This window comes from Haliotis asinina, chromosome 3, assembly GCF_037392515.1.
Source record: "Haliotis asinina isolate JCU_RB_2024 chromosome 3, JCU_Hal_asi_v2, whole genome shotgun sequence".
Taxonomy (NCBI): domain Eukaryota; kingdom Metazoa; phylum Mollusca; class Gastropoda; order Lepetellida; family Haliotidae; genus Haliotis; species Haliotis asinina.
In genome coordinates, this window is record NC_090282.1 from 14,082,178 (window position 1) to 14,108,453 (window position 26,276).

General features: G+C 41.8%; 2 protein-coding genes across 2 annotated transcripts; one reads left to right on the forward strand and one right to left on the reverse strand.

Moving 5' to 3' along the window:
- Nucleotides 1-202: 202 nt before the first annotated feature.
- Nucleotides 203-17,249, reverse strand: LOC137277507 (protocadherin Fat 4-like). The gene is made up of 18 exons (XM_067809268.1): nt 17,193-17,249; nt 16,219-16,378; nt 15,420-15,578; nt 14,791-14,922; nt 14,182-14,304; nt 11,879-12,052; nt 11,349-11,536; nt 10,465-11,019; nt 9,181-9,364; nt 8,735-8,899; nt 8,067-8,198; nt 7,493-7,612; nt 6,892-7,080; nt 4,625-4,812; nt 2,916-3,164; nt 2,023-2,597; nt 1,046-1,143; nt 203-719 (listed from the first exon to the last, which is right to left on the reverse strand). The coding sequence occupies exons 1-18, from the start codon at nt 17,247-17,249 to the stop codon at nt 685-687; spliced, it is 3,483 nt and encodes a 1,160-aa protein (XP_067665369.1). The 3' UTR covers nt 203-684.
- A 3,552-nt stretch (nt 17,250-20,801) lies between these two features.
- On the forward strand, nt 20,802-25,242 carry LOC137277508 (uncharacterized). Its single transcript, XM_067809269.1, has 3 exons — nt 20,802-21,030; nt 21,545-23,238; nt 23,762-25,242. Exons 2-3 carry the CDS (start codon nt 21,558-21,560, stop codon nt 24,523-24,525), a joined length of 2,445 nt encoding a protein of 814 aa, XP_067665370.1. The 5' UTR covers nt 20,802-21,030; nt 21,545-21,557; the 3' UTR covers nt 24,526-25,242.
- The last annotated feature ends 1,034 nt before the right edge of the window (nt 25,243-26,276 follow it).

Here is a 26,276-nt window from a genome sequence, read left to right on the forward strand (position 1 = left end):
CATTACATCGTTTGGGAATCAAACCACCAGCCTGCCTTACAGAAAGACAAGGCCAACCTCGACCTAAGTGTGAACGTTGCTGAACACCACGATATCTTGTGTGTAGCTACAGTAGTAAAACCAACGGCATTAACTGCATGAATTCTAAAACGTGCAAAAACTCCCTGAGAAGCTGCCGAAATAAATCACAAGTACAAGTGAGTTGTGGTCTTGGTTTTTACTTTTGAAATCATATCCACGAGCTTATATACAAAAGACAAGCTTCCGTCAGTTGGACCGTCGTTGGAAGTTATTATGCAAGGGAGATAATCGCATAGTTGCGTGATTAACAGCATACCGCAGCTCAACCAAACACTGCTACTGACGCATGTACAAGAGCAATACATATGTACATCAAAATATGTACACAATCACAATATTAATAGTTATTTTGCAAAATATCAACATATATGTAGTAAATGCTTCGTACAATATATATCAGTGTATAGATGCTTACAAGGAAAGCTAAATGTAACATCGGTAAGTGAGGTATAAATGTCAATATGTAGAAGTTTTCGTGGTGACAATAGGTAAAGGACGTCACTGGCACAAAGCATCACGCATGTATTTCCTTCCAGTGGAGGGAATGATTGTATGATGTCGGTACTCGACTCTGGTGATCTGCAGTACATCCAAACGTGACTGTTACAGGTATTTGAATGTTGTCGGTCCATCGTGCACTGCAATCAAAGTTGTAGATTAAACTTAAAACCTTTGCAGGTGTTCCTATTCAAATGCATAAAACAGACGGTGCATGTTCAAGAGTGAACAAATATAAATATATAAGCCAGTTATCTTTTAAAATTTCAACAGAGGTATATGTATATCAGAGTGTGTCACAGGTTATCATTTATGATAATCGAAGTGTATTCGATCCCATATCCTGCCACAGCTAAGAGACGCAACTCCATGTAAATACAGATACAGAAATTATACAGATACACACGATATACAATTTCATGTTAAAACATGTTATTGTCAGTATTATACATTATCATATACGTACTGGCCGGGGTCACTTCGCTGACTGTGGTGACGCGTGTGCTGACCTGGTTGGACTTGGGCGACCCACGACCTCTGCTGGGCACCTGGTCACGCTTGAAACTGTAGAGAGAAGGAAATTAACAAACTATCAACGACGAACAACATCAGTTCTTGATATGGTTAGACCGGTGCCTGTGAGTGAGTGAGTTTGGTTTTACGCCTTCTTCAGCAATATTCCAGCAATATCTCGGCGTGGGACGCCGGAAATTGGCTTCACACATTCGAATCGAATCAGGGTCTTCGACATGACGATCGAACGTTTATCCACTTGGCTGCCATATCTCTGATGCCTGTGAGTCTGGTACTGATAAAATAAGGGTACCATATGGTCATGTATTAGGGATAGTGAGGGGACAGGTGCAAAACAATCCATAAACATATCACATAAACGTGCTTTCTATAACTGTGCAATGTAGATCACATTGGTCATAGTCGTAAAATTGACTTATGGTGTACATTGAGTCGCTTTTCATCAGAAACAGTTTATAAATAATGTAAACAATGTTTTATGAATGTTCTGGAGTAACTCCAGGCCATGTTATTTCATGTCTGAAATAACATTCAGGACGGGAGATGGAAAGACGGTGTATCAGAACAATTTTCCTTCTGATAGTTCTCATGGAGACAGCATAATGACTTTGTGTGGCCAGCTATTATCCCCCGAATGATGTACACCAGAAACATGTACATGTACCATGTTTTAACGGGGAATTGAGTTGCTCTCCGGTCAGACGATTCGTCCACTACACAACAGACTCGTTTCTATCGACTTACCAGGTTTATGTAGGAGGGAAATGCTGCACAGTATTCACTTCATTGGAGAAATTTAAGAGTCGCGAATAAGCTATAGACAATAATCCTAATCGAAACCTTAATCAAAGACTTTTTAAACAAATAAAAAAATTAAGAAATTGAACAAAATAAAATTCCATAACCCACTCGTAATTCTTAGAACCTTGTCCTCGCGATCCCTTGCATGCCTGACTCTTGCAGCACAAAACCACCCCAGCGAGAAGGCCCAACAACAACAAGGCTGCCAGGGCAGCAATCAAGCCGAGGATGACGGGGTTCTGTAACGCTGCATCTACAGGGGACAACGTTGTAGTCGAGCCCGTCCCACCCGTTCCACCGGCGCCTCCAGTCGCACCTGTCACTGGCGGCATGGTAGGAGGTGGAGGAGGAGTTGTCGTGTAGACGTACTGGACGTTCACTGTACACGTTGTCGACCGTGGCGGAGATCCTCTATCTGTAGCCTGGACGGTCACGTCTACCAGGGCCCCAGGGGCCAGCTTTCCATCTGGGTCTCCCACCAGCTTGACGTTACCGTCACTGGCAATGCCAAGGACACCGCTTCCGGAACTGCCGCTGGCGAAACCGAAGGTCACCTGTCCGTTGACTGACTGATCTTCGTCTGTTGCTGCAACCGTGCCTAACGACCGTCCGATTGTGTCTCCGTTGTAGATGTTGCCAAAGTTGTATGCGGGTGAGGTGCATATAGGGTCGTTATCGTTGACCTGTAGAGGAAACAAATCTGGTGTTGAAATCAGAAATGCCATGAAACGTCAGATAAATGGATTGTTTGCAAGGCTAACCAAGGCCAAGTCTGTACCTCAGCTATACCCTTAACAAGCAATGGAGAGTGAGTGAGTGAATTAATAGTTAACATCACATATGTCAGTGACGAGAACAATCCATGTATTAAAGATGAATAAATTTAGAAGTTACAAAACTGTCGTCGATTAACAATACAACTTCTAGCATCACTGAAGTATAGTTTTGGAAACGTGCAGAGAATTTTTTCTCTAACTGTTACAAATTTTCAGGTAACTTACCTCCCTGACGAATACGGTGACCGTGGCCTCGGCAGATAGCCCAGTCGTGTCTATCAGCTTCATAGTCAGGGTGATCTGCGCCGGGCCGTTGTTGTCACGGTCCAGCTCTACAGCCTGTCCCAGGATGCACTGTGCTGTGTCAACGATGGTGAACTTGTTGGCGTCTCCCCCCTCCAGCACGAGGGTGTGAGCGTCGCCGATGTCGGGGTCGATGCCGCCACAGTTAAGAACCACCCCTGGGGAGTTTACCTGAGGGTTGGAGAGAAATTTCATATTCGTTATCATAAGCAATTGGTTGAATTTGTCCAAGATACTGTGACAGTAGCTTTGTGGGGACAGTAAGCACTAACGTTAACGGTGTAACCATGTTGGGATTTGAAACCAGACCTTAGCTTGACAAACGTGCATGCCACCATACCACTAGTATAATATTCAGTCTCTGAATATATTAAGTTTTTTAATAGTAACAAACTAACCCATAGAAATTGAAAAGGAGCTCAAGGGAGACCAGGGATTCACTTGAACCTGAGGAAATCTGTGCTTGCTCAATTTCAGGCTTTAGCATGGTAGGGACTGCTTGACAGTAGGGAAAATAATGTGGTTCAGGGACTGTGAGACAGACTACCATTTTTACTGATAGTTACATGCAACCACTTGAAAGGGCAAACGGGCCCTTCGTAAGTTAGTTTGCACAGCACATGATCGTCCAAATATATGTCTTCTAATTCCCAAATAAGCTGACGTACAAAAGAAAGTATCCACCCAAAGTTTACCATATAATGAGGCACCGTTTATGAGAAATACCATTCTCTTCCCACAATGGTTACTTGTTATACCTTCCTACGTAACCTCTGATCTAATACGACCCTTTCATGGTGCAAGTGTTCAAGACTCGTGATTTAGATTTAGTAGTGCAATTAGCGATCTTGTTTCAAAAGTGATCGTTCGCAAGATCTCGGTAATTTCCGAATGCATTGTGAAAACTAGAACCTCTTCCCGAGCTCGATACTCAAATGTTTCTTCTAGACAGAACTCAGTCATGACAATTGTTTCTCCGCATTGCTTGCATTTGTCAAGTTGAATCTAGGTCGATGTAACATGTGTTCTGATTTGACAGAAAAAAAGGGAAATAGATCTGCTGCCATTTTTGCCGCTAGGGGGTTTTATGAGAACCGCGAGATATGGCCGTATTAGAACAGGGGTTCGAAGGAAGATATGACAAGTATCCTCTGTGGGAAGAGAAAGGAGAAATATTTGTCAAAAACATTGAGTCCGTGGCTAAACAGCTCGGACATCATGCCCAAATCCGGAGTTGTAAGTTACATTTAAACACATCCGAAAAACATTTCGAAAAACATTTTCCCAAAACAGCTCCTCCAAATCCAAATGTGTACTTTGTGCTTCAGTTTATCTATCAAGCTAATGTGTCAGAGTGAAGCTTGCTACTCATCAGTATTGAGTTTCAGCTATTCAGTCGTTTCTGCAATATGAAAACCCTAAGTGAAGCAAGTGTCCTTTCTGCAATGTGAAAGCTTTATAATGAAGCAAGCGTCCTTTCTGCAGTGTGAAAGTCTTGCTTTCCCTCGCTTCAGTGGGGCTCCTTTAAGGTTTAATGGAATAATGTGTTACTATTAAAATATGTATATATTCAATGAACAAGGGTTATTCTGCTATGGTCATTAACGCCTGGTTTTCAAACACTGTTTTACCTCGTCGAAATAAGCAATGTAGTTCGGACCATTGAGGAATTCAGGCTTCTCGTTGACGTCCGTCACTTCGACAAAAAGTGGGTAAAGCTGGGAGTCGAGACATCCGTCCTTGGCCCGGAAGGAGAAAGTGTACTTGTCTATCGTCTCTCTGTCGAGCTTCTGACCAGTAGCCACCGTCAAGGTCACGACTGTATGTGGGAGAAAGGACGTTGTAAGACTTTACGATTAGGCATTATCTCACCATTAGTATGTACAAACGTATACTTTAGATCATCTGAAACACTGACGGTATCCAGGCCTCCTTCCACAAGGTACTGAGATGATCGTAAGTGGAGATGATCACACTTCATATCACCAGAGCTTAAGGTGACGGAACAAATTGTATGGATGATCAATTTCTTTCTTTTCACAATAGCGACGGCGACGTTTCGGTATGGATTCTTATACCGTTTTCAAGTATATGGGATGTTACAGTTTACTGGAGTTTTACGTCGGCTTTTAACATTTTGCCAATATCGCCGACGGGGTAGGTTGGGGTAAATTTAATAATAAATACTGGTAATAAATTAAACCACCTTCCCACAAAAATGGTAGCAGCTCACCTCTAATTCCATCACCTCAACTTACTTCACCTGGGGTGATGCACTCTATGAGCAAATCCATGACCTTCCCATGGGATCCCCTCTCTCTCCTATCCTTTCTGAAATCTACATGACTTTTTTTGAACAACAAGCCCTCAGCACCTCACTAATCAAACCAGCCTGCTGGTTCAGGAAGGTCCCTCACGACAATGACCCCTCTGAACTTCTCCAACATCTTAACCAACAACACCCCCGCATCCAATTTACTGTTGAAACTGAAAACAACTCACACCTACCCTTTCTTGACGTCCTTGTCACCCGCAATACTGACAACACTATCCAAAACCCTATCGCAAACTTACCCACACTGACCAATACCTCCACTTTGATTCTAATCACCCCCACCTCAGATCTAAAACCGGCGTTATCTCCACCCTCACCCGCCGTGCTGTCAAGTTATCCTCTCTCCCCCCTAAACCTGAACTTAATCATCTCAGGCACGTCTTTACCCAACTCAACAACTACCCTACTAAACTTGTCGACCGCATCATCAACTCCACTATCAACCCCACACCTAAATCCAAAACTACTAAGTCTGACTCAGCTCCTGTTCGCATTTCACTTCCTTACATTGGCAAAACATCACAACACATTAGCCGTCTACTCAAGCAACAAGCAGGCATCGACACATACTACACCACAGCCACCCCCATCAAAACCAACATCAGGGCAAATGGTAGGAAACATCCCACAACAAAACAAGAGCATAAGGGTGTGGTATACAACATCAGCTGCAACTGTGGCAGCAACTACATTGGGGAAACATCCAGAGTACTAAACATTCGCATCAAAGAACACAAGACATCAACAAACAAAGCAGACAAAAAAATTAGCCGTTTCGGAACACATTACCAAATTTCCTGACCGCAAAATCAATTGGGACACTATCAAAACACTCTCCAGCAACAAACATGAGTACAAGCAGAGAAAATTGGCAGAAGCTATTCACATCCGCGGACACAACCCTTCTATAAACAGGGATCAGGGTATATTTCTACCTAACCTATTCGACACTTTAATCAAGAAATATTAATCTCTGGCTTCCGTCACTAACCCTCTATTTATTGGTCTCCTCAACGCTGTAATCCCCCACCTCACCCCAGGCTTCACACTAGTTACTGGTTATGTCAACAACTCAAGTTATATCCTTTGATGTTTTTGTTATCTCATCTCCTCAATTATCTTGTTGTTATTGTTAATCTCATCAGCAATATCTCATGTACCTGTATATAAACTGTTACACATTGTCCTCCCATATGCTTGAAAACGGTATAAGAATCCATACCGAAACGTCGCCGTAGCTATTGTGAAAATAAAGAAGTTGATCATCCATAAAATTTGTTCCGTCACCTTCAGCTCAGCAACTTCTAAAATGCCTCTAAAACAGTCCACCAGAGCTTCGCTGGTCACTTAATAAACATTTAGGACAGCAGCGTCTATGCCACGGTAGATGATCCCCAACCGTCCACATACGCCGTCCACTACGTTCTCCACCACACCCACTCCTCCCCACTTTGTAACACCGACGGCGATATATTTTTGTACATATTGCTATTCACTTCGTTCTCTCAGGTAATCGTGATGCGTACATAAGCAGATCCCCGAATCTTGCAGAGACTCACATACCTTTGTTAGCTAAGACAGCGTTGAACTTGAGGCGGTCAGCGTCAGGTACAACTTCCCAGGTAAAGCTTAATGTGGTACACTGCTGGGCATCCTCAATGGTCACTCGAGCGATAACGCCACCAGCAACCAGATCCTCAGCTACCTCCACAGCTCGAGGTAGGTCTTGAAACACAGGGGCCTGGTTCGTGTCTGAAAAGTTGAAACATATTCAGTGACTCTATTGATAAATGCATGATGTGAAATGCACGAACTGTGAAATGTAGCATAAATATATCCGTGAAAGAATGGTCAAATGTAGTACTCAGCGAGTTCAGCAGAACCATTCTGGTAAACATGGGATAAAGGTATTTCCAGGAACATACGGTAGGAGTATTCTATTACACACGGTATGGAAACAGTACGTGTAAAGTTGATAAGAAATATTGTTTTGAACAAATGTAGAGTAAAACGATTCCACAAAAGCTGGGAAAGACATGGAAAAGTAAAAACAAAACATATCAAACATTTCCTTTAAATATTTACAAACCTGGACTTTGGGGTCTAAAACGGTTTACCACTGTAGTTGGAAGAAAATTATAGTTCTATTTTCAGTACGACTCACTTGTCATGGTAAAGGTGATGGTGCAGGTGACTGTGTTGAAGGGATCGGAGGCTGTGACTACACCCATGTACTGACTAACTGTCTCTCGTATCATCAACCTCTGACATTGTATAACGCCAGCTGTAATGCAGAGTCGGGATTTGAGTTTAATAGACCCATCACTTGAATCGTCGTATAGACTGCATTATTCAAGTAATACACATGTAATTGTCGATGTAATTTGCACAATGCTTTTGACAAAACCAAGACACCGCTATTGGCGTACTATAAACATCATTGTTGACGTACTATGGTCAAAACTGTTAACGCCAAATATAAACGCCACAGTTGACGTAATATGGTCATCACTGTTGACGTAACATGGTCATCACTGTTGACGAAACATAAATGCCACTGTTGAAGTAATATAGACCCTACTGTTGACGTAATATAGACCCTACTGTTGACGTAATATGGTCATCACTGTTGACGTAACATAAACGCCACTGTTGATGTAATATAGACACCACTTTTGACGTAACTTATCGAGTATATTCCACCATGAATTAGAAGATGGACATGTGTGGTGACGTACTATCGAGTATGGTGAATGTTCCAGGATTCGGTGATACAGCCATTTGCAACGTCAGGGTGTCGTCGTCGGTCGCAACCATGGTGTGGACAGTGTCGCCGACGTTAGCTACAGACGCATCAACACCAATCAAATCTGAAAAAAGATCATCAAACATTACCCTTACTTATGAACACGCAACCAAAACACAATGATAAATATTTCGACCATTTTCATACACACTGGTTAAACTATTAAAACCAAGTGATTGATTTGGGTTCCAGGCCATTTTGGAAAAAAATCCACCCATTCCACAGCGTGCCGGTCTGATGGCTGAGGTGCACTTGACATCCTAAGCTCGAGTCTTTCTTTCTTTCTTATTTATTTATTTATTTATTTATTTATTTATTTATTTATTTATTTATTTATTTATTTATTTCTTTCTTTCTTTCTTTCTTTCTTTCTTTCTTTCTTTATTTATTTATTTATTTATTTATTTATTTATTTATTTATTTATTTATTTATTTATTTATTTATTTATTTATTTATTTATTTATTTATTTATTTATTTATTTATTTATTTCTGTACTGTAACCCCACCACCCACTACCACGAAACACAGCAACACTGCGTCAAGTATCCCCACTATTTCAAGAAAATATTTGACAGTGAGTATGTGGAATATAACTTACTCGGGTTACAGTTAAGGTTCGGTGGGGTATTCTGTCTGATGTTCACGGTGAGTGTGCTCTTTATTGACTTGCCGTCGTGGGAGTCCGTACAAATGACATCCACAGTGAAGGACGGGATGGTGGCAAACGATAATTGTTGCAGGCCAGTGTAAAAGACGAACGAATCTGGAAATGTACTGAATACATATATGTCATTCCTATTTCATTGCTTACTCATGCCAATGTTATGAGAGTCACACCGTTCCCAAGGTGAAGTGAACCATGCTATGGTTTAAGGTTACCTTTAGCAATAATCCAGCAGTACCAACGGATTTATTCATTGGTATGGTCATGGCAAGCAAACACTTGTGCCACTAGGCTACCCAACTACTGCGTCTGAATGAAATTCAGTGAACTCTGGTTGGCAGAGGCAAGTAGACTGACAGTAAATGATAAATGGTATTTACCTTGCCCACCCGTCTTCTTTTCTACGACGAACGCAGTGTTGGTTGTGACGGGAAGGACTCTGTCGGCCTCGCAACCGTAAGTGTCGGTCTCATTCACAGCTATCTTGAAGACTTCTGTCTTCGTACTTGTGTCCTCACTCAGAAATGCGGAATTTGGCAAGTTGGTAATCACAGGGGGTACGTTCTGGAAACACGGAAAAGTAGGTTTGGGGTAGGGTTCACACAGAGCCAGGACTGTCGTGCTCTCAGACTCATTTTCAACAACCAAGGGACAGATGGAAGCGAGTATGACGCAAATCAACACTTGTGATTCGATGGTTATAATGGTTGAGTAACACAGTTGTGATTTCAACGGAAGTTTTCAAAGTGTTTCGGTGAATGTTTTCATTCATATTTTGATGGCGTCTGTAATGTTTCGGTCAAAATCTTATCATCAAGACTATGTCATAATGTCCGCCAGTTTGTTGCGTGCAAGTGTTATACTCAATTGGGTATTGAGTAACAGTGCCACGGGTATAACATTATTGGGGGCGTGGCCGACTCCTTCGGCCTCTTCCATTGGCTGAAACTTGGGTGGTACGGTTTAAATATATATACTGTATTAGGAGAGTTAACTTTCACCTGCTATCCCACCACAAGTCTCACGTTCCGGTTTTCAGTCATAACTATTTCAAAGTTCCACCCAAAAAGGATCTTTAAAATCATATTAAATTCGCATCTAATTGTGGTACAAAAGAAACATAAAAATATATAGATTTTTTTTATATTATAGAGTATAATAGGGAACATAGATTGTGAGTGGCTATATCCAAGTTGAAGTAGTAAAAAACTATCGTCCAGGCGAGAGGGTATGTAAAAGTACCTCATTCAAATAACGTTTGTCCTTTCAACAGTTAAAACAGTAGTAGATTTGTAACGTTGAGCAGGAGATTTATTTCAGTACCATCGCCCACATCTGCACTGAATCAAAGGATTCGTTAATTCCCCACGATCCATACTACGGTGGTCTTTAAAACGTTCATCGTGCATTTGTACAAACCGATGTTGACACTAAGGTGACCGTAACTCCCATCCAAGACTTAAAGTAGTTTAAGTACTAAGATTGTTTTGTACGGCACCCTGTTCAGTAGCACTAAATTCTTTTGTATGTTGTAAAACTACTGAGATCTGAATGAGCTGTGACGACCTAGGCGTACTGGTTTTCGAAGACATGCTTCTGCATAAACGTTCAGTCTTCACAAATTTGTGATGTGACGTTAAATGTTAACTCACTTATATACTTACAAACTGGATGGTGACGGTAGTATTCGCGCTTCTGGGAGGCGTGCCACCATCCGTGGCTGTCACTGTGAGGGTGTAGATGTCGTTACGTTGTGCCTCAGTCACGACTGTCTGTAAATATACTGACCCGTCAGGTTGGACAAGGAACCTTCCTCCGGAGTTGTCCGTTTGTAGGGAGTAGGACAGCGCAGCATTCACGCCAGTGTCCTTATCGGTGGCCGCTACCTGGCCAATAGTGCCCACAGGAGTCTTAGGACTGATGAAGAAGTTCGTATTGGTAACTGCGAACACGGGGGCGTTGTCGTTGAAGTCAGCAATGTTGACGTTAACGGTTGTCGTCGCTGTGTCCCCTCCCTTGTCTGTGACAATGACCGTCACAGGGACTTGCGTTAGGCCGGCGTCAAAGTCGATTTCTTTGATGTTTTGGAGTGCCCCCGTCCCAGAATCGATCGTGAAAAAGGAGTCGTATGTACCCGTGCCCATGGTGAAGGTATGGGTTTCGCCTGCGTCCTCGTCGGTCACCGTGAACGCTGGCTGGATGGCTGGCGTGACGGGGACCTGCAGTTTCAAATACAGATTCAAATGACAGTATTGCATAGGCAGAAGCAATTGGTAAATGGAACCAGTAATGGTTAAACCCTTGACACTCTGTTAAGATCCGGGGTAGAATAGGCCTTCAGCAACCCATGCTTGTCGTAAGAGGCGACCAACGGGATTGGGTGGTCAGGCTCGCTTACTTGGTTGACACAAGTATCGGTTCTCAGTTGCGTCGATCAATGCTTTTTATACATATGGCAATGGGTTTCATGAATGAAATGTCTCTAAATACTTTTGTTTTCGTCTTCATTGTCATCAGTATCTAGACCAGCAGCTGTAAATGCACTCACGGGGCCTTCCACGATGTTCATGGTGTAGGTGGGACTTGTGAAGGCTGGTGGGTCGTTCCGGTCTGTGACGTTCAGAAGAAATGAGAATGTCGAGCTGAGTACGCCATCATTCAATACCAAGGTCATTGTCATGGAGTTGGTTCTCTCAAAGTCCAGTTTTTTCCCCGCTGCTACAGATATGATGCACGCTGAAACACGATGTGTGGCAAATTGAGTGGACATCATTGATGTGAAGTAGAGATCAACCGTTATATTAGTACACTGGAGATCAGTCGCCTGTTCAGATGCACATCGACACGGGTTACCTCTTTAGTATCAACCAAACTCACTCATTCACTCACTCAGACCTTCTCAAACAATACAAGTGTCTCGAAATGGCCGTTTAATTGCAATTCATTTTCCACAGTTGTGCCTCTACTGCAAAAGCATCGCAATGCCATGACAAAAGTAAACCACAAACTCGAAGGTCACAATTCTCCACTACAATAGGAGGCAGTAGGTCCAATTCACCATATCCACAATCCACCTACTTGCTGGGTTCAAGTCAAAAGTTGCTCTTTCAGTGATGGGATTGACATCAAGCGTTATACTGACGAGGCCGGGCTCGTCATGGGTGCATTGGTAAAGGGAAACACCGGGAACAACGTCTTCGGGAATCGTCCGTGTTGTCGGCAAGTTTGTTATCGTGGGCGCGGTGTTTAGATCTGGCGGCAACAATATATACATGTACATCAACGAGCATGGCTGTGTGTATGCAATAATTATGTCAGTCATCATCATCAAAACAAGTATATACAAGTACGGTTGCACCGTACTATATATTATACCACGGTTAATGTAATAAAATCCTCTCCTTGAGCTGCAGTATAGCATGGAGACGTAGAATAGGCAACCACTCCCGGCAACCATCCACACCCAATCCAACCGGGATGTCCGGCATGAAAAGCCAGTGACAGGTGACTACGACCGATACTCTCTGATGGCCAGTGGCAGGTGACTATCACCGATATTCACAGATGGCCAGGGACATGTGTCTACGACCGATACTCTCTGGTGACAAGTGACAGGTGACTAAGACCGATACCCACTGATGATCAGTGACAGGTGACTACAACCGATACTCACTGAAGATCAGTGACAGGCGACTACAACCGATACGCATTAATGATCAGTGACAGGTGACTACGACCGATACCCACTGATGATAAGTGACAGGTGACTACGACCGATACTCAATGATGATCAGTGACAGGTGACTATGACCGATATTCACTGATGGCCAGGGACAGGTGTCTACGACCGATACTCACTGATGATCAGTGACAGGTGACTACAACCGATACTCACTGATGATAAGTGACAAGTGACTATCACCGATATTCACTGATGGCCAGGGACAGGTGTCTACGACCGATACTCACTGATGATCAGTGACAGGTGACTACAACCGATACTCACTGATGATAAGTGACAAGTGACTATCACCGATATTCACTGATGGCCAGGGACAGGTGTCTACGACCGATACTCACTGGTGACAAGTGACAGGTGACTACGACCGATACCCACTGATGATAAGTGACAGGTGACTACGACCGATACTCACTGATGATCATTGACAGGTGACTACGACCGATACTCACTGATGATCAGTGACAAGTGACTACGACCGATACTCACTGAAGATCAGTGACAGGTGACTACAACCGATATTCACTGATGGCCAGGGACAGGTGTCTACGACCGATACTCTCTGGTGACAAGTGACAGGTGACTACGACCGATATCCACTGATGATCAGTGACAGGTGACTACGACCGATACCCACTGATGATCAGTGACAGGTGACTACAACCGATACTCACTGAAGATCAGTGACAGGTGACTATGACCGATATTCACTGATGGCCAGGGACAGGTGTCTACGACCGATACTCACTGATGATCAGTGACAGGTGACTACAACCGATACTCACTGATGATAAGTGACAAGTGACTATCACCGATATTCACTGATGGCCAGGGACAGGTGTCTACGACCGATACTCACTGGTGACAAGTGACAGGTGACTACGACCGATACCCACTGATGATAAGTGACAGGTGACTACGACCGATACTCACTGATGATCATTGACAGGTGACTACGACCGATACTCACTGATGATCAGTGACAGGTGACTACGACCGATACTCACTGAAGATCAGTGACAGGTGACTACAACCGATATTCACTGATGGCCAGGGACAGGTGTCTACGACCGATACTCACTGGTGACAAGTGACAGGTGACTACGACCGATATCCACTGATGATCAGTGCCAGGTGACTACGACCGATACCCACTGATGATCAGTGACAGGTGACTACGACCGATACTCACTGATGATCAGTGACAGGTGACTACGACCGATACTCTCTGGTGACAAGTGGCAGGTGACTACGACCGACACTCTCTGGTGACAAGTGACAGGTGACTGCGACCGATACCCACTGATGATCAGTGACAGGTGACTACGACCGATACTCAATGATGATCAGTGACAGGTGACTACGACCGATACTCACTGATGATCAGTGACAGGTGACTACGATCGATACCCACTAATGATCAGTGACAGGTAACTACGACCGATACTCACTGATGATCAGTGACAAGTGACTACGACCGATACTCACTGATGAACAGTGACAGGTGACTACAACCGATACCCACTGATGATCAGTGACAGGTGACTACGACCGATACCCACTAATGATCAGTGACAGGTGACTACGACCGATACTCACTGATGATCAGTGACAGGTGATCTCGCTATACTCGTATACTCACTATTCAGGTTGAGGGTGACCTGTTGCTCCACAATTGTCTGACCGTCAGTAACTTTGATCTTGAAGTTGTACGGTGTTGTACTCAGAGTGTCGAAGTTTACTTTTGCGTTCACGTTACCAGTTGCTAGAAACACAGACAAACCAAATTCTCCAAACAGGAACGAAACAACTTTTAATTTTTTTAAAATATGTCGATATGAAGCATTTGTGTTCATATCATTGTTAACATACTCGCACTGTACTGGCATGTTTTAGACATTTCGTCAATGCACGCATATATTACGATAATAACAACGTATGGAATCCTATCATACTCGCACTGTACTGGCATGTTTTAGACATTTCGTCAATGCACGCATATATTACGATAATAACAACGTATGGAATCCTATCATACTCGCACTGTACTGGCATGTTTTAGACATTTCGTCAATGCACGCATATATTACGATAATAACAACGTATGGAATCCTATCATACTCGCACTGTACTGGCATGTTTTAGACATTTCGTCAATGCACGCATATATTACGATAATAACAACGTATGGAATCCTATCATGCTCACAACAAAACATGCACATTTACACGGAAATCACAAGGCGCCGTACGTGGGTCTATTTCGAACGCTGGAGATGTTGGATCCAGGCTGAACACGAGGGCGTCGCCGTTCGGGTCGGTGACAAGTGACGGGAATAGCGTGTTGCCAGTTTTTATGGTCAGAGCATCGACGGTCTTCGATACTGGACAAAGAAGAACAACAGTGAGATCTGGCCATACATTACGACACACAGCGTTATTATCTTTCATGTAAACACCTCCGTAGTTATGAATATTTACAACCTGCCCTCTTGTCAGTCAGTGTTTATAACTGGAATGCTTGTGCAAAGTTGTGATGTCATCAGCAGTTTTCGACCTTTTCCTATTGTTGAGGAATGTATAGTAGTAAATATGTACAGTAAATTATAAATGAATACTGAAAGCGGCATTTTACATCAGTATGCTGACACGTGCGTCTGGTTTGAAATACTAATTTAGTGTTGTTTTACGTCGCACCTATCATTTTTCCAGGTATAACCATCCCTTTAAACCATGGTGCCTAGAATCAGCACAAACCAGTGATTGAAAGAATGAGCACAGTCCCATACGTTGAGTCACTATGGTGTGCAATCACTGCCTGCCATGATCCCAGTTTCTCTCCCACTACGACAAGGCAGGGATATAAACAGTTGGTTCATACTTGCAGCACCCTCCGTGAACACCGGCGGAGAGTCGGGGATGACATCAATTTGGACGTAGCTGTGGTCGATGTTGTTGCTGCTGTCCAGACATGAAAACTCCACCCTGTAGGACGGTAAAGTCGGTGGCCCATTGGCGGACAAGTAGTACACACAGAAATCTGTAAGTTTGAGCACTGACATGAACTAAATACTATGTAATGTGTCTACATATTCCTTAATCATGTTCATTAAGAACCAAGAATGCATTAGTCGAATATCATCTCATCAACTTCCTGCCAGTCGATGATTTACTGTATCTTGAATCCGGCGTCATCATCGATATTTAGCTATCCACTGACTGGTGTTTACAACGGTTTTGTATGGAATCCTAGAAGGATCATTGTCGTGTTGTCCATAGCATGGTCATAGTGTCGCACTGTGGTTAATTGTGACAGTTGTACGTTGGGTTTTTTGTAAGGGCGACTTTATCTCTACTGTAAATTTATAGTTTTACTTATGGAAAACGGAAGCTGTTTCGACTGGCAAAGGTGACTTCTGTCGTTTGTGTACGATATTTATCAACCATTGTCATACATAATATGTTTAAGATTAATATTAAATCTAATTAACTTGTAATTCACATTTGAAAGAAATAATAGGTGTGCAGCAACTGGATTCAGATGAGTTTCGCTAAGGAATATCAGTTCGTATCATGTTTCTGTTATGTCCTTGACCTTTACCATTTCGGTGGAACCCACGAGAATAGATATATTGGTGAGAGAGAAGGATCTACTATCATGTACAATCGGAAGCACTCACCCGGGTCCGCGGCTCTCTTCTGGACAGCAAACATGGCTACGTTTGTGATGTTCTGGGAGCATGTATGGGGATCAGGGGTCACAGTTAGCGGGTAGACACACAGGTCTGTTGGCTGAAGCTGGTTCAAATTCGCCGAGAGGGTCGGATTTTGAATCTGTACCTGGACAAAGCATATTTTTAAAATACAGATTATCATTTTGTATAGCAAAACAGTACAGTACAATACAGTACAGTACACTATTTTTGTTAGCATTTTTAATTCTAACTCTATAACATTTACCGTGTTCATGTGCGTCTTCAAAGGTTCTTAGTTTTCATGTTCTCTCGACAAGAGAAAAAGATCCGGATTCGATGTTGACTTTTGTACAGGTTTCAAAATTCATAGCTGACCTATCCTGTTTTTTTCTGTTGGAAAAATTCAAAATACGTTCACTCTCGGCCACACTGTCAACTCAGATGAAAACTCAGTTGTAATCCGTTTGTAATTTGGATATTGTTTTAAATGAAATACAGTCAGTTTTACTGTTGGAAGAGGTGGCGTAATTTGGAGATACTGGAATACCTAGGAGGCGTCGGATTGTGTGAACAGACGTGGCATGTCAGTTGTTTCATCCCTGTACGAGACTGTGACTAAAGTCTTCGCTCGTCACGCCGACGACCCTGGTTCGATTCTCCACATTGGTACAATGTACGAACTCCAGTTCTGATGCCCACCGCCGTGAAAATGCGGGAATATTGGTACATGCGGCGTAAAACCTCACTCACTCACTCATCTCTGTACTTAATGGAGAACACTAGGTACACTTCAGGGTTACTGATTTTAATGAAACTGATATGAACGATGAAAATGTATCATAAATATACAGTATATATATTGAGAGCACTGGGCACGAAGAGGGGGAGATATCTGAAGTAATATTTAAACAAAACCTTATGGGAATAGTTAGAGGTTGATAGCGTGTTTTCCAACTTACCTGGCCCAGACCAATACCGGTCAGTAAACACATGTATATAGTCACATACAGACCCATGCTGATGTCAAGTTCTTCCCAAACAATCCTTTTTCCAAATGTCTACATCTTTATCCGTAAGAATAATTTTTCAACTTAGTAAGATCAGTCACATTTCAGTGTCTGGCAAAACTCGCATGCCATCGGTGGTGCTGTTCGATCAGTGTGTCTATGTAAACATGGGAAGGGAATGTTGAGGTTGAATGATCAATGATAAAGGTACGAAGTGTCTCGTTCAGACTATTCACGTGTATGTTTGAGGAGATTTGCTTTCATTATTGCTTTTCTATAGCATTCAATGTATCGCTAACTGACACAGCCTGACAGAACAACAAACAAACTTTGAATGAAAGCACCGCACATGTATGGAACCAATTGAAATGTTTCCCCTGGTAGAGGTGACGCCATTCAAATATGCGTTCCCTTCCTAAGATATTAAATTTGTGTATCAACGTCTGTTGTTGATTCTATGCTATGTCGTACACCGTATATTCTATAGCCATGTCATATGTTTCTTTATCTACCGGGTCGAAGTACGTAAGTGTTAAAGTAGTACTGATTTAATAACGATTGCTGTCGATATAGTAATACAGTTTTACATATTCGTTTATTGATCAGAATGAATCTTCCTATAGTACGCCCGTTTGTCAATTAAATGATAATGCCAAATGAATATTTGATGAAAAGATAGATGTATGAGTAACATCATATCATACCCGTTTCCTTATAAATGGTTCAAGAAAACCATTAAACCATTTGTGTAACCTATATCAGGTCCAAGTGACATATTTTGGATTTCAAAGTCGTAGGATTCTAAAAGGGGCTCGGATAGTAATAATCATTTAATGAAATAACACATATTGTTATTTCATACGTCAGTTCAACCCAAGTATTGTGCACTCAATAGCTGAATATAGTCAACTTGGCGTACCTCTGTCTATGTGTACATATACATGTATGTATGTGTCTGGGGTCCATATTAACGTGTCCATGACGTAGTATAGTGGTTAAAGCGTTTGATGATCACACCGGAGACCAGGGGTCAATTCTCTACTCGGGTACAATGTGTGTCTGGTGTCCCCCTGCTGATAAAGTGCTGGAATGTTGTTAAAAGCGGCGTAAAACCACACACAGTCACTCACCCTATGTTAGCCTATTTGTTTACCAAAGCATTTACCTGGACGAGTGATGCTCTATGAGTTGAATACGATATAAAATGTGAATATTCTGAATACACTAACGAATACAATAACAAGTCAGCAGCTGAAGTATAATTCTTTATATTCACTGGAATAATAACAAAATCAATTCTTTGACGTGTTTTGGTCATTGTCAATATTAATCTACTACACGAATAAATCACAGCAGTTCTACTAATCACACATGGGCTATAGTTTATCTGGCTTAACCGTCGTTGTGTGTGTTTGACCGAGGTGGGCACGTGAAAGCGGAGTACATATGAGGTAGATATACGTCCTGTATATAATCTAAATAATAAAATCAGGGGGAAACACAGGTCCATTGTTTGTAATATTCCGATTCAGATGCGAATAACAGAGATATTTACGGCTGTGAAAATGTTTGTAGTTTTTGGCTTCTCTTAAAATCTGTAAGCACTATCAAATGTTGATGCTGTGAAGTGCTCGTGAAAGCAAGGGAATGTATACACGTGCATGGATGTGCTAGCCAAGGTATGACAGTGGTATCTGCCGATGAAAACGTTTGATGTACAAGGGTCCTGTATGAGAAGCCCATAACTCGTCTACCCCTCATTTATACTGCGCCAAACGTACTAACAGAGGCACGTCATGACGCACGAACAGTGACTGGGCCGTTCTTCAAGTCCATTTACGCGCGCATCGCTACTAACTGCGTGTGTATGAAGGGAGATAATTTTGACAAGACGCCTTCGCCTCGATGTTCGTCTGTGAACAACAGACATAAAACCGATATTCGGAAGGACATGTTCAATCAGGGTCGGATTCTGAAGTCGGCTTGAGATCGCGCGAAGGGAGTGGCAGTGACATTAATGCACATATTGATGGGACAACTTGTTTGGCACAGAGAGTACAGTGTCAGAAGACTGTTGTTTCTAAATATCAAGACTGGAATTTAAATTGAGTCACAATGTATTTCATTTAGCTATTAGCCAGGGAGTTTAATACTACATTGTTTTAGCAATGTTCCAGCAATATCAGGGGGAACACCAGCAACGAGTTTCACACATTGTACCCATGTGGGGAAACCGGGTTTTCCACGTGACGATCGAACACTTTACCCCGCCCCTCCCTTGTTTAAAGACAGTCTGACTACTGGTGTTTGTCACACGTAACACGAAACTAATACGTGACATGTATCTTTCCTGTTGGCTGTCAATCTGTAATCCCTAGTGCAGTACGTGGACATCATGGTTGTACGTACAAGGTCTATAGTGACAGTAATACAATACAGACAGACCTGTACATTCGGTTATAACTCAAACAACCTCGATAATAATACATAGAGAATCCCGCCCAAGTGTCTACTGATATCAAGAAATGATAAAGTTACAAATATCCGTGGCTTAACTTTATCAACGAGTGATGGCATAACTGATGTCAATAGACACGAACATGAGATTCTATTTATCATCAAAATTCATTCGTCATTAGCTTTCAATGTTCTATTTTCGGTATATTGCATTCTCCCTTCAGACCGTAGACTATTCCGACATTACGAACAAACCTAGCTCGACATTCTTATATACCTTCAAGTATACGTGAAATACATAGGAAACGGGATTGCATGTAATTTTCGAGATTTCTTCTCTTTGGTGCTGTTGTTGTATGGATGATAAAGTGTGGGATGATAAAGACGATATGACCCATACCAATACGAAGGACATGATTCATATATAAATACTTGACAACAAGACTATAGCTTTCTCGTGCCAAGAGAAATGTAGCGAAAACAACTCCCTTGCCTCGTGAGTTTCTGTGCTCTGCGACTCTCGTAATATCTCCATAATAGAACAAAATATATTGCGTATTGTAAGGCTGAAGTTAGACAGTGAAGGTACCAGGCAGGATCGGTGTGAATCGGATGTTAGATATTGTCTGCAGGTTCATGAGACGCAAACGTGACCATGTTTGCTTGTGAAATGTATTTATCACAATACCGACGAGATGCTGTGTGGAGTTCAAAGGGAGGTGGATGTTATCAGGGCTTAGGGTGTCAGATGATCGTAATGAGAAAGGCTGGTTGATGGTTTGATATCGTATTAAAACTTTGGCTAAGGAAACTGAATGTTGTATTTCCAGCATTCAAGTCAGTGCACACTGTGCTTTAAACAGACATGCTCCTAATATTTTAAGACAGGTGTTAGTAAACCGTAAAGATGTGTATTGATGTCTTGTGTCGTGTTTCGAGCCTAGTGGCATGTTATCTCTTCACTTTGTGTAAAATGGGGACATAACGACACGATCCCATATGCGGCAATCTTGTACAGATAACATCAATATCAGGACTAAACCAAGGCAATACATGTAGGTCAGCTACAGCGGAGTGTGTTTGAGTTGTACAACTCGTCTGAGGTGATCAGTGTGTACATCATATCACCACACGTCAACATGTAGGTCAGCTACAGCGGAGTTTGGTTGGTCTGCGCAAATGGTGTCAGGTACCAGCTGACTTTGCAATACTTGGAGGGGTGTGTTTGAACAGAATATATTTATGATCACACATCACGACCAGCGATAATCATCGATACGAAGAGACTTTGTCTTTCTAACGAACACACAGGCCACTTTCAAGTCATCCACAGGTAGGCCCTTATCTTGTAAGGCACGTGTATGATTGTGTGTATGCTTTTGGCGCAAATGACAATTTGATAATTGAATGTGTGTGTGTGTGCGCGCTCGTGCGTTTGTGTACACTTTCCCAGTCCAATATTCCGATACATACATACATACATACATACATACATACATACATACATACATACATACATACATACATACATACATACATACATACATACATACAAGGAAAAAACAAAATCGCTGAATATCTTTAGCACAGGTATAATTTCGGTGTCTGTGTGTGGGTGTGTACTTTCCCAGTTCAATATTCCGAGATAAATACATGGATCTTGTCATTAATTATAATTGATACAATTTTTAGAATTTTCATCTTTGACAATAAAAAATATCATCCGTACAAATATTGCCATGGTACTTCGTAACAACTGTTCAATGAGTATATTTGGCCATTGAACTCGGATACCATCTTGCCAATCGACAAACAACACCATTTCAAGATGATAATTTTCTTTTAAGCCAAATCCTCACCATGGCCTATAAACAAGCATTCAAGAAGAGGTTATATGACAAGTTACGTGAACAACTGTGGAAAGCTTTTACAAAGCACAGTGACTGTGACGTCACAATCAAGGTAGACGATGAATTGTTCCAGTGCCACAAGGTCGTCCTGACAATGATGTCACCTTATTTCGATGCCATGTTTACTTCGGGCTTCCAGGAAACCAATAACAAGGTGATAGAAATACAAGGCATCACACCGGATACATTCAGGAATGTGCTGGAACATATTTACCGTAGAAACGCAGCCGTGAATACTTCCAATGTGCTTGATGTGTTGCACGCAAGTTCAATGCTTCTGATAGAATGCCTTACTAAGCGTTGTGAAATGTTTCTTATAGATAAGTATAGGATAAGTCAGTCGTGGCTGAAACAATGGAGAGCTGCGCGGAAGTATAAACTGGAGAATTTGCTCGAAATGACAACGAGGTTCATTAATACGAACTTCAAGACAATATCCGAAACAGACTTGTTTGCAAGCCTGACCGAGAACGAGCTCTGTGAGATTGTTGCCTATGATGAACTGAGAGTGACAAACGAGACAGATGTTTTGAAGGCTGTTCTACTGTGGGCAATACATCAAGAAAGTTTCCCAGAAAGACATCTACCACGCTTATTAGCTCATGTCTCCATTAACCAGATTTCTGACGACACTTTCAAATCGAAAATAGTCCCTCTACTAGAAACTCTAGGACAGAATACACGAGATATTGTCGAGGAGGTCAAGAAAGAGCAGAATGTCTCCAGAAAACAGATTGTGAGGCACAACGATAAACCCAAAAATGTCCTATTTGGGAATGACGAAATCCGTGGAAGAAAAGTACTGAAGATGTACTCTTTGGATGATCACAAGATGTACGAAGTTCCAGCCCTACCAGGTATACACAATGTGGCTGGAACACCAAGGGGATTCTCATTCAACGGTAATCTAATGTTCAGTAGTCTTAGCAGTGTCTATAGATTGAATGAACAGACATGGTGCTGGGATGACATGGACATGCCACCAACGCATACCATCCAGATACTGAGTGTACAACATAAACTGTATGTGTTTGGATTATGTGCAGATGGTATTCAGCTACTAAGGTATGAAGAAGGTGAGGATGCAGGGTGGAAGATGGTTGGGACCATTGGAGGAGAGATGAGAAACTGTTCAGCAACACTTTTGGGGGACAAGGTCTACTTAATTGGCGAAGATGTTAGCAATTATTCACTAACGAAGAAAGTTTTTATTCTAAATGAATTTAGAACTAATGCAGCTTCATGTCTAGGAGAGTTTCAGCCATCTCAAGGAAGATTTCCTGCATCCATAGCTTCCAAGGACGACAAGATGTTTTATCTGACGTCAGACTTGGAATTCGGAGTGATTAATGAAAACAATTCCCCACGGGCTATCACACGTTTTCATCAGCTTGAAGATGCCACTGGGTGCACTCTACATGTAAAGGGGAACGAGTTGATGGTTCTGAAGCATTTTGAATCTAAAACACAAATTTACTCTTTGGACTTGGAGCAGATGACGCTCCATCTATCTGATGAAGTTCCTGTTGTGTCGCGTGATGGTAAACTTGATGTCATCAAAACCCTGGTTATCGACAAATGTTCTGTAGTAGAGAAACGGTCAAAAAAGATATCAGGACACCCCTATGCAGGTATGCTCAAATATTCTTTAGTTTCTTCGATGCAATTTAAGAATGTGACATATTGCAATATATGGATCTGAGATATTCGAAACTCTCAATATCATGTTCTTACTAGACATTTTGTCCAGATATACTCACGAAATCACAATTCTTCCAGTTCTTAATCTATGCTATATTTATTAATTATTATCTGTTGTTATACGTCTGTAATTAGCAAAATCTCTTTGTGCTGTCAATAATCAAGTTTGAACTGCATGAAGCATGTTTGTCACTACATGGCTGTCTCCGTGCCCAGTTGGCTATACTTTGAGTCATTGACTCGTGGTATGCTCGATATTCCTGAAATGTTACAGCAAAGGATGCAAAAGCAATCTGTGTTTCTGCAATATGTACAGATGTTCCAACACACAAAAGTAGTTCTACCGCCTCTATTTGTACTTCATGAACTGTACTTAGATTTGACCCAATGGTTTCTATTTGTAATCCAGTAACCGATATATTAGCAAGTTTCATTTTGCTTGACATTTTTCAGACTTGGCTCTGGAACAAAGATCACACTCTGATTTGACTGTGATAGTTGGTGATGCATCTTTCCCATGTCACAAGATGGTTGTCAAGTCCATGTCACCTTATATGGAACAGCGACTGTCAGCTGGAGATGTTGAAATGACACTGGAGGATGTGGATGCCGATGCCTTCAAAGACACTCTCAACTTCATGTACACCGGTGTCCTTCCACAGCTTCGTGACGACAACATCGTTGCTGCCCTTCAAACAGCAACATCACTGCAAATGGCGGATCTCCAGAAAGATATTGAAAAGAAAATCATACGTGGTAACTTCATTACTGAAGGTAATTGTTTATCTTTGCAAGCTCTGGCCATCAAGCATAAAATCTCGACCATCGAGAGTGAAGTACACAACTATATCCTACGTCAGTTTGAGTACATATGGAAGAAGGGGAAACTTAATGCCATGAGCTTCAGTCAGATCCATCATTTCGCCCTTCACAAAGAACTTCTGGTTTCAAGTGAGTTTGTGCTGCTGAAAGCCCTCGTTGACTGGATTCTCGCTCAGACTCAGCTTTCTTGGGACGAGGTGAAACTCCTGATTTCTTCCCCCAGGATGCCACTGATCACGGAGGAGAACATCCAGGAGGTCAGAGGCCTTGTTCGGTTGGCATCCAATCAGCGTCTGAGTTCTCTACTCCAGGAGATATGGCAGCGTGATCATACAAAGGTCCTTGCTATAAGAAACCGAGACTGCCCTCCGAGTTCTCACAAGTACTATCTATAGCGCAGTAACTATACTACCTTGTTCTAACAGATTGTATAACTCTCATAAAGCAACTGCAGGTAGTAATGCGCGCAATGGCCATGCACTAAACAAAACATTCAAACGGGAATCATATTCAAAATTAGCTGAAAAATGTTATAAGAATCTGAGAATGTTTACACCTGCTTAGGATATAACGTGGTTGTGTCTCTTTCTATTATGGAAATGCTTTGTTGTCTTGATACCTATAATACCTACATCGGAGATGCTGCCACCGACGTTCTTTCGTGTTTGAACTGCACAGTTTGACATGCAAACACAGTGTCAAGGACCGTGTTTAAGGAATAACGTAAATTACGGCCAGAAAATCTGTATTCTGAATTCATCATAAGGATTGTTTATAGTCACTCTTATACTTTCAAACCGAATTCAAGTTGGACATTGCGACACCTTGGGTTAACTCTTAGAAATGAGCACATTTCTTGAATATATTTCAGATGAGCTTCATACAACGGAACTACAAATGGTGTGGTTTAACTATAGCACAGTTTGAGCAATTTCATCAGTTTCGTTTGTTGTTTGTTTTTGTAGGAGTGGGTGGGGGTTTGTTTGTTTGTCTGTTTGACTCGGACAGGTATATGTATACACTTGAACATTGTTATAAAAGTCATATATGTACTGTAACGTGTATGTAAATCAACAATTTATCAACATATATCAAATAAATGTGCTCAACGATAATATGTGCGTCTTTAGTATTTAATCAAAACTACATAATGGTACTACCAATATATGAATGATAATAGTGGATGAATACAATAACAATATGAAAGTGCTATACTTTACGAAGAGAGATCTATAGTCGTACACACAGACATAAGATTATTACGTCACGGAACAGGACTATTGTCAGTGATGTCACTTCCTGTTGCTTCATGGTCCATGATAGTCCTAATGTGGTTCCTTCAATATGTTTTAGACTCTTAACAGCTTTCGTTCTCTGCGAAATGTAAAACAACTGGGTATACAGGGTATATATTCCCACCCTTTGAGAATGGGGTGGTAACACAGGCTTTGAACGCTGCGTGGCAGGAAACGACAAAGGTCGTAGAAGACCATCGCAGTCTCGAAAATCTATTAGTATTTGTATAATAGTCATAATCCGTATTTTGAATCCATCTAAAGACGATCTTTGCGGCAAGATATATGGCTCACGTCTGTTCAGCAAACAACAGGGTTCTCGACCCGAGGCCACCTTTCCAACAACTAACGATAAGGATGAATATCAGACAAGTGAATGCTGGTACAAAGATCATTATGAACTTAATATATCTAGTATCCATAACCTAACAATTATGGTTTATCCGATAATGTACTTCTTAGTATTTAGGTATCTTTTTCTATTTGTCTTTGGTGGCAGCCATGACTACACTTATTCACCGTTATTTTGGTGTCCAGGATTCTATTATGATTCCAATTATATTCCGAAAAACACATTAAAACACACAAGAGTGAAAATATCTCCATATTTTCCACACAAACATATATTGTTGCCACTATATTTTCGAAGCACTCTTAGCGCTAAGATAGTCGTAAGTGCCATACATTAACATTAACTTACAACAATCTTAGCGCTAGAGACCTTGGAAAATCTAGGCCCAGGTATTTGGTGTACACAGTGAGTAGTTTAGTGTTACGCAGCAATATTCCAACTATATGGCGGCGGTCAGTAAATAATTGTTGCTGGACCACACAATCCAGTGATCAAAAGC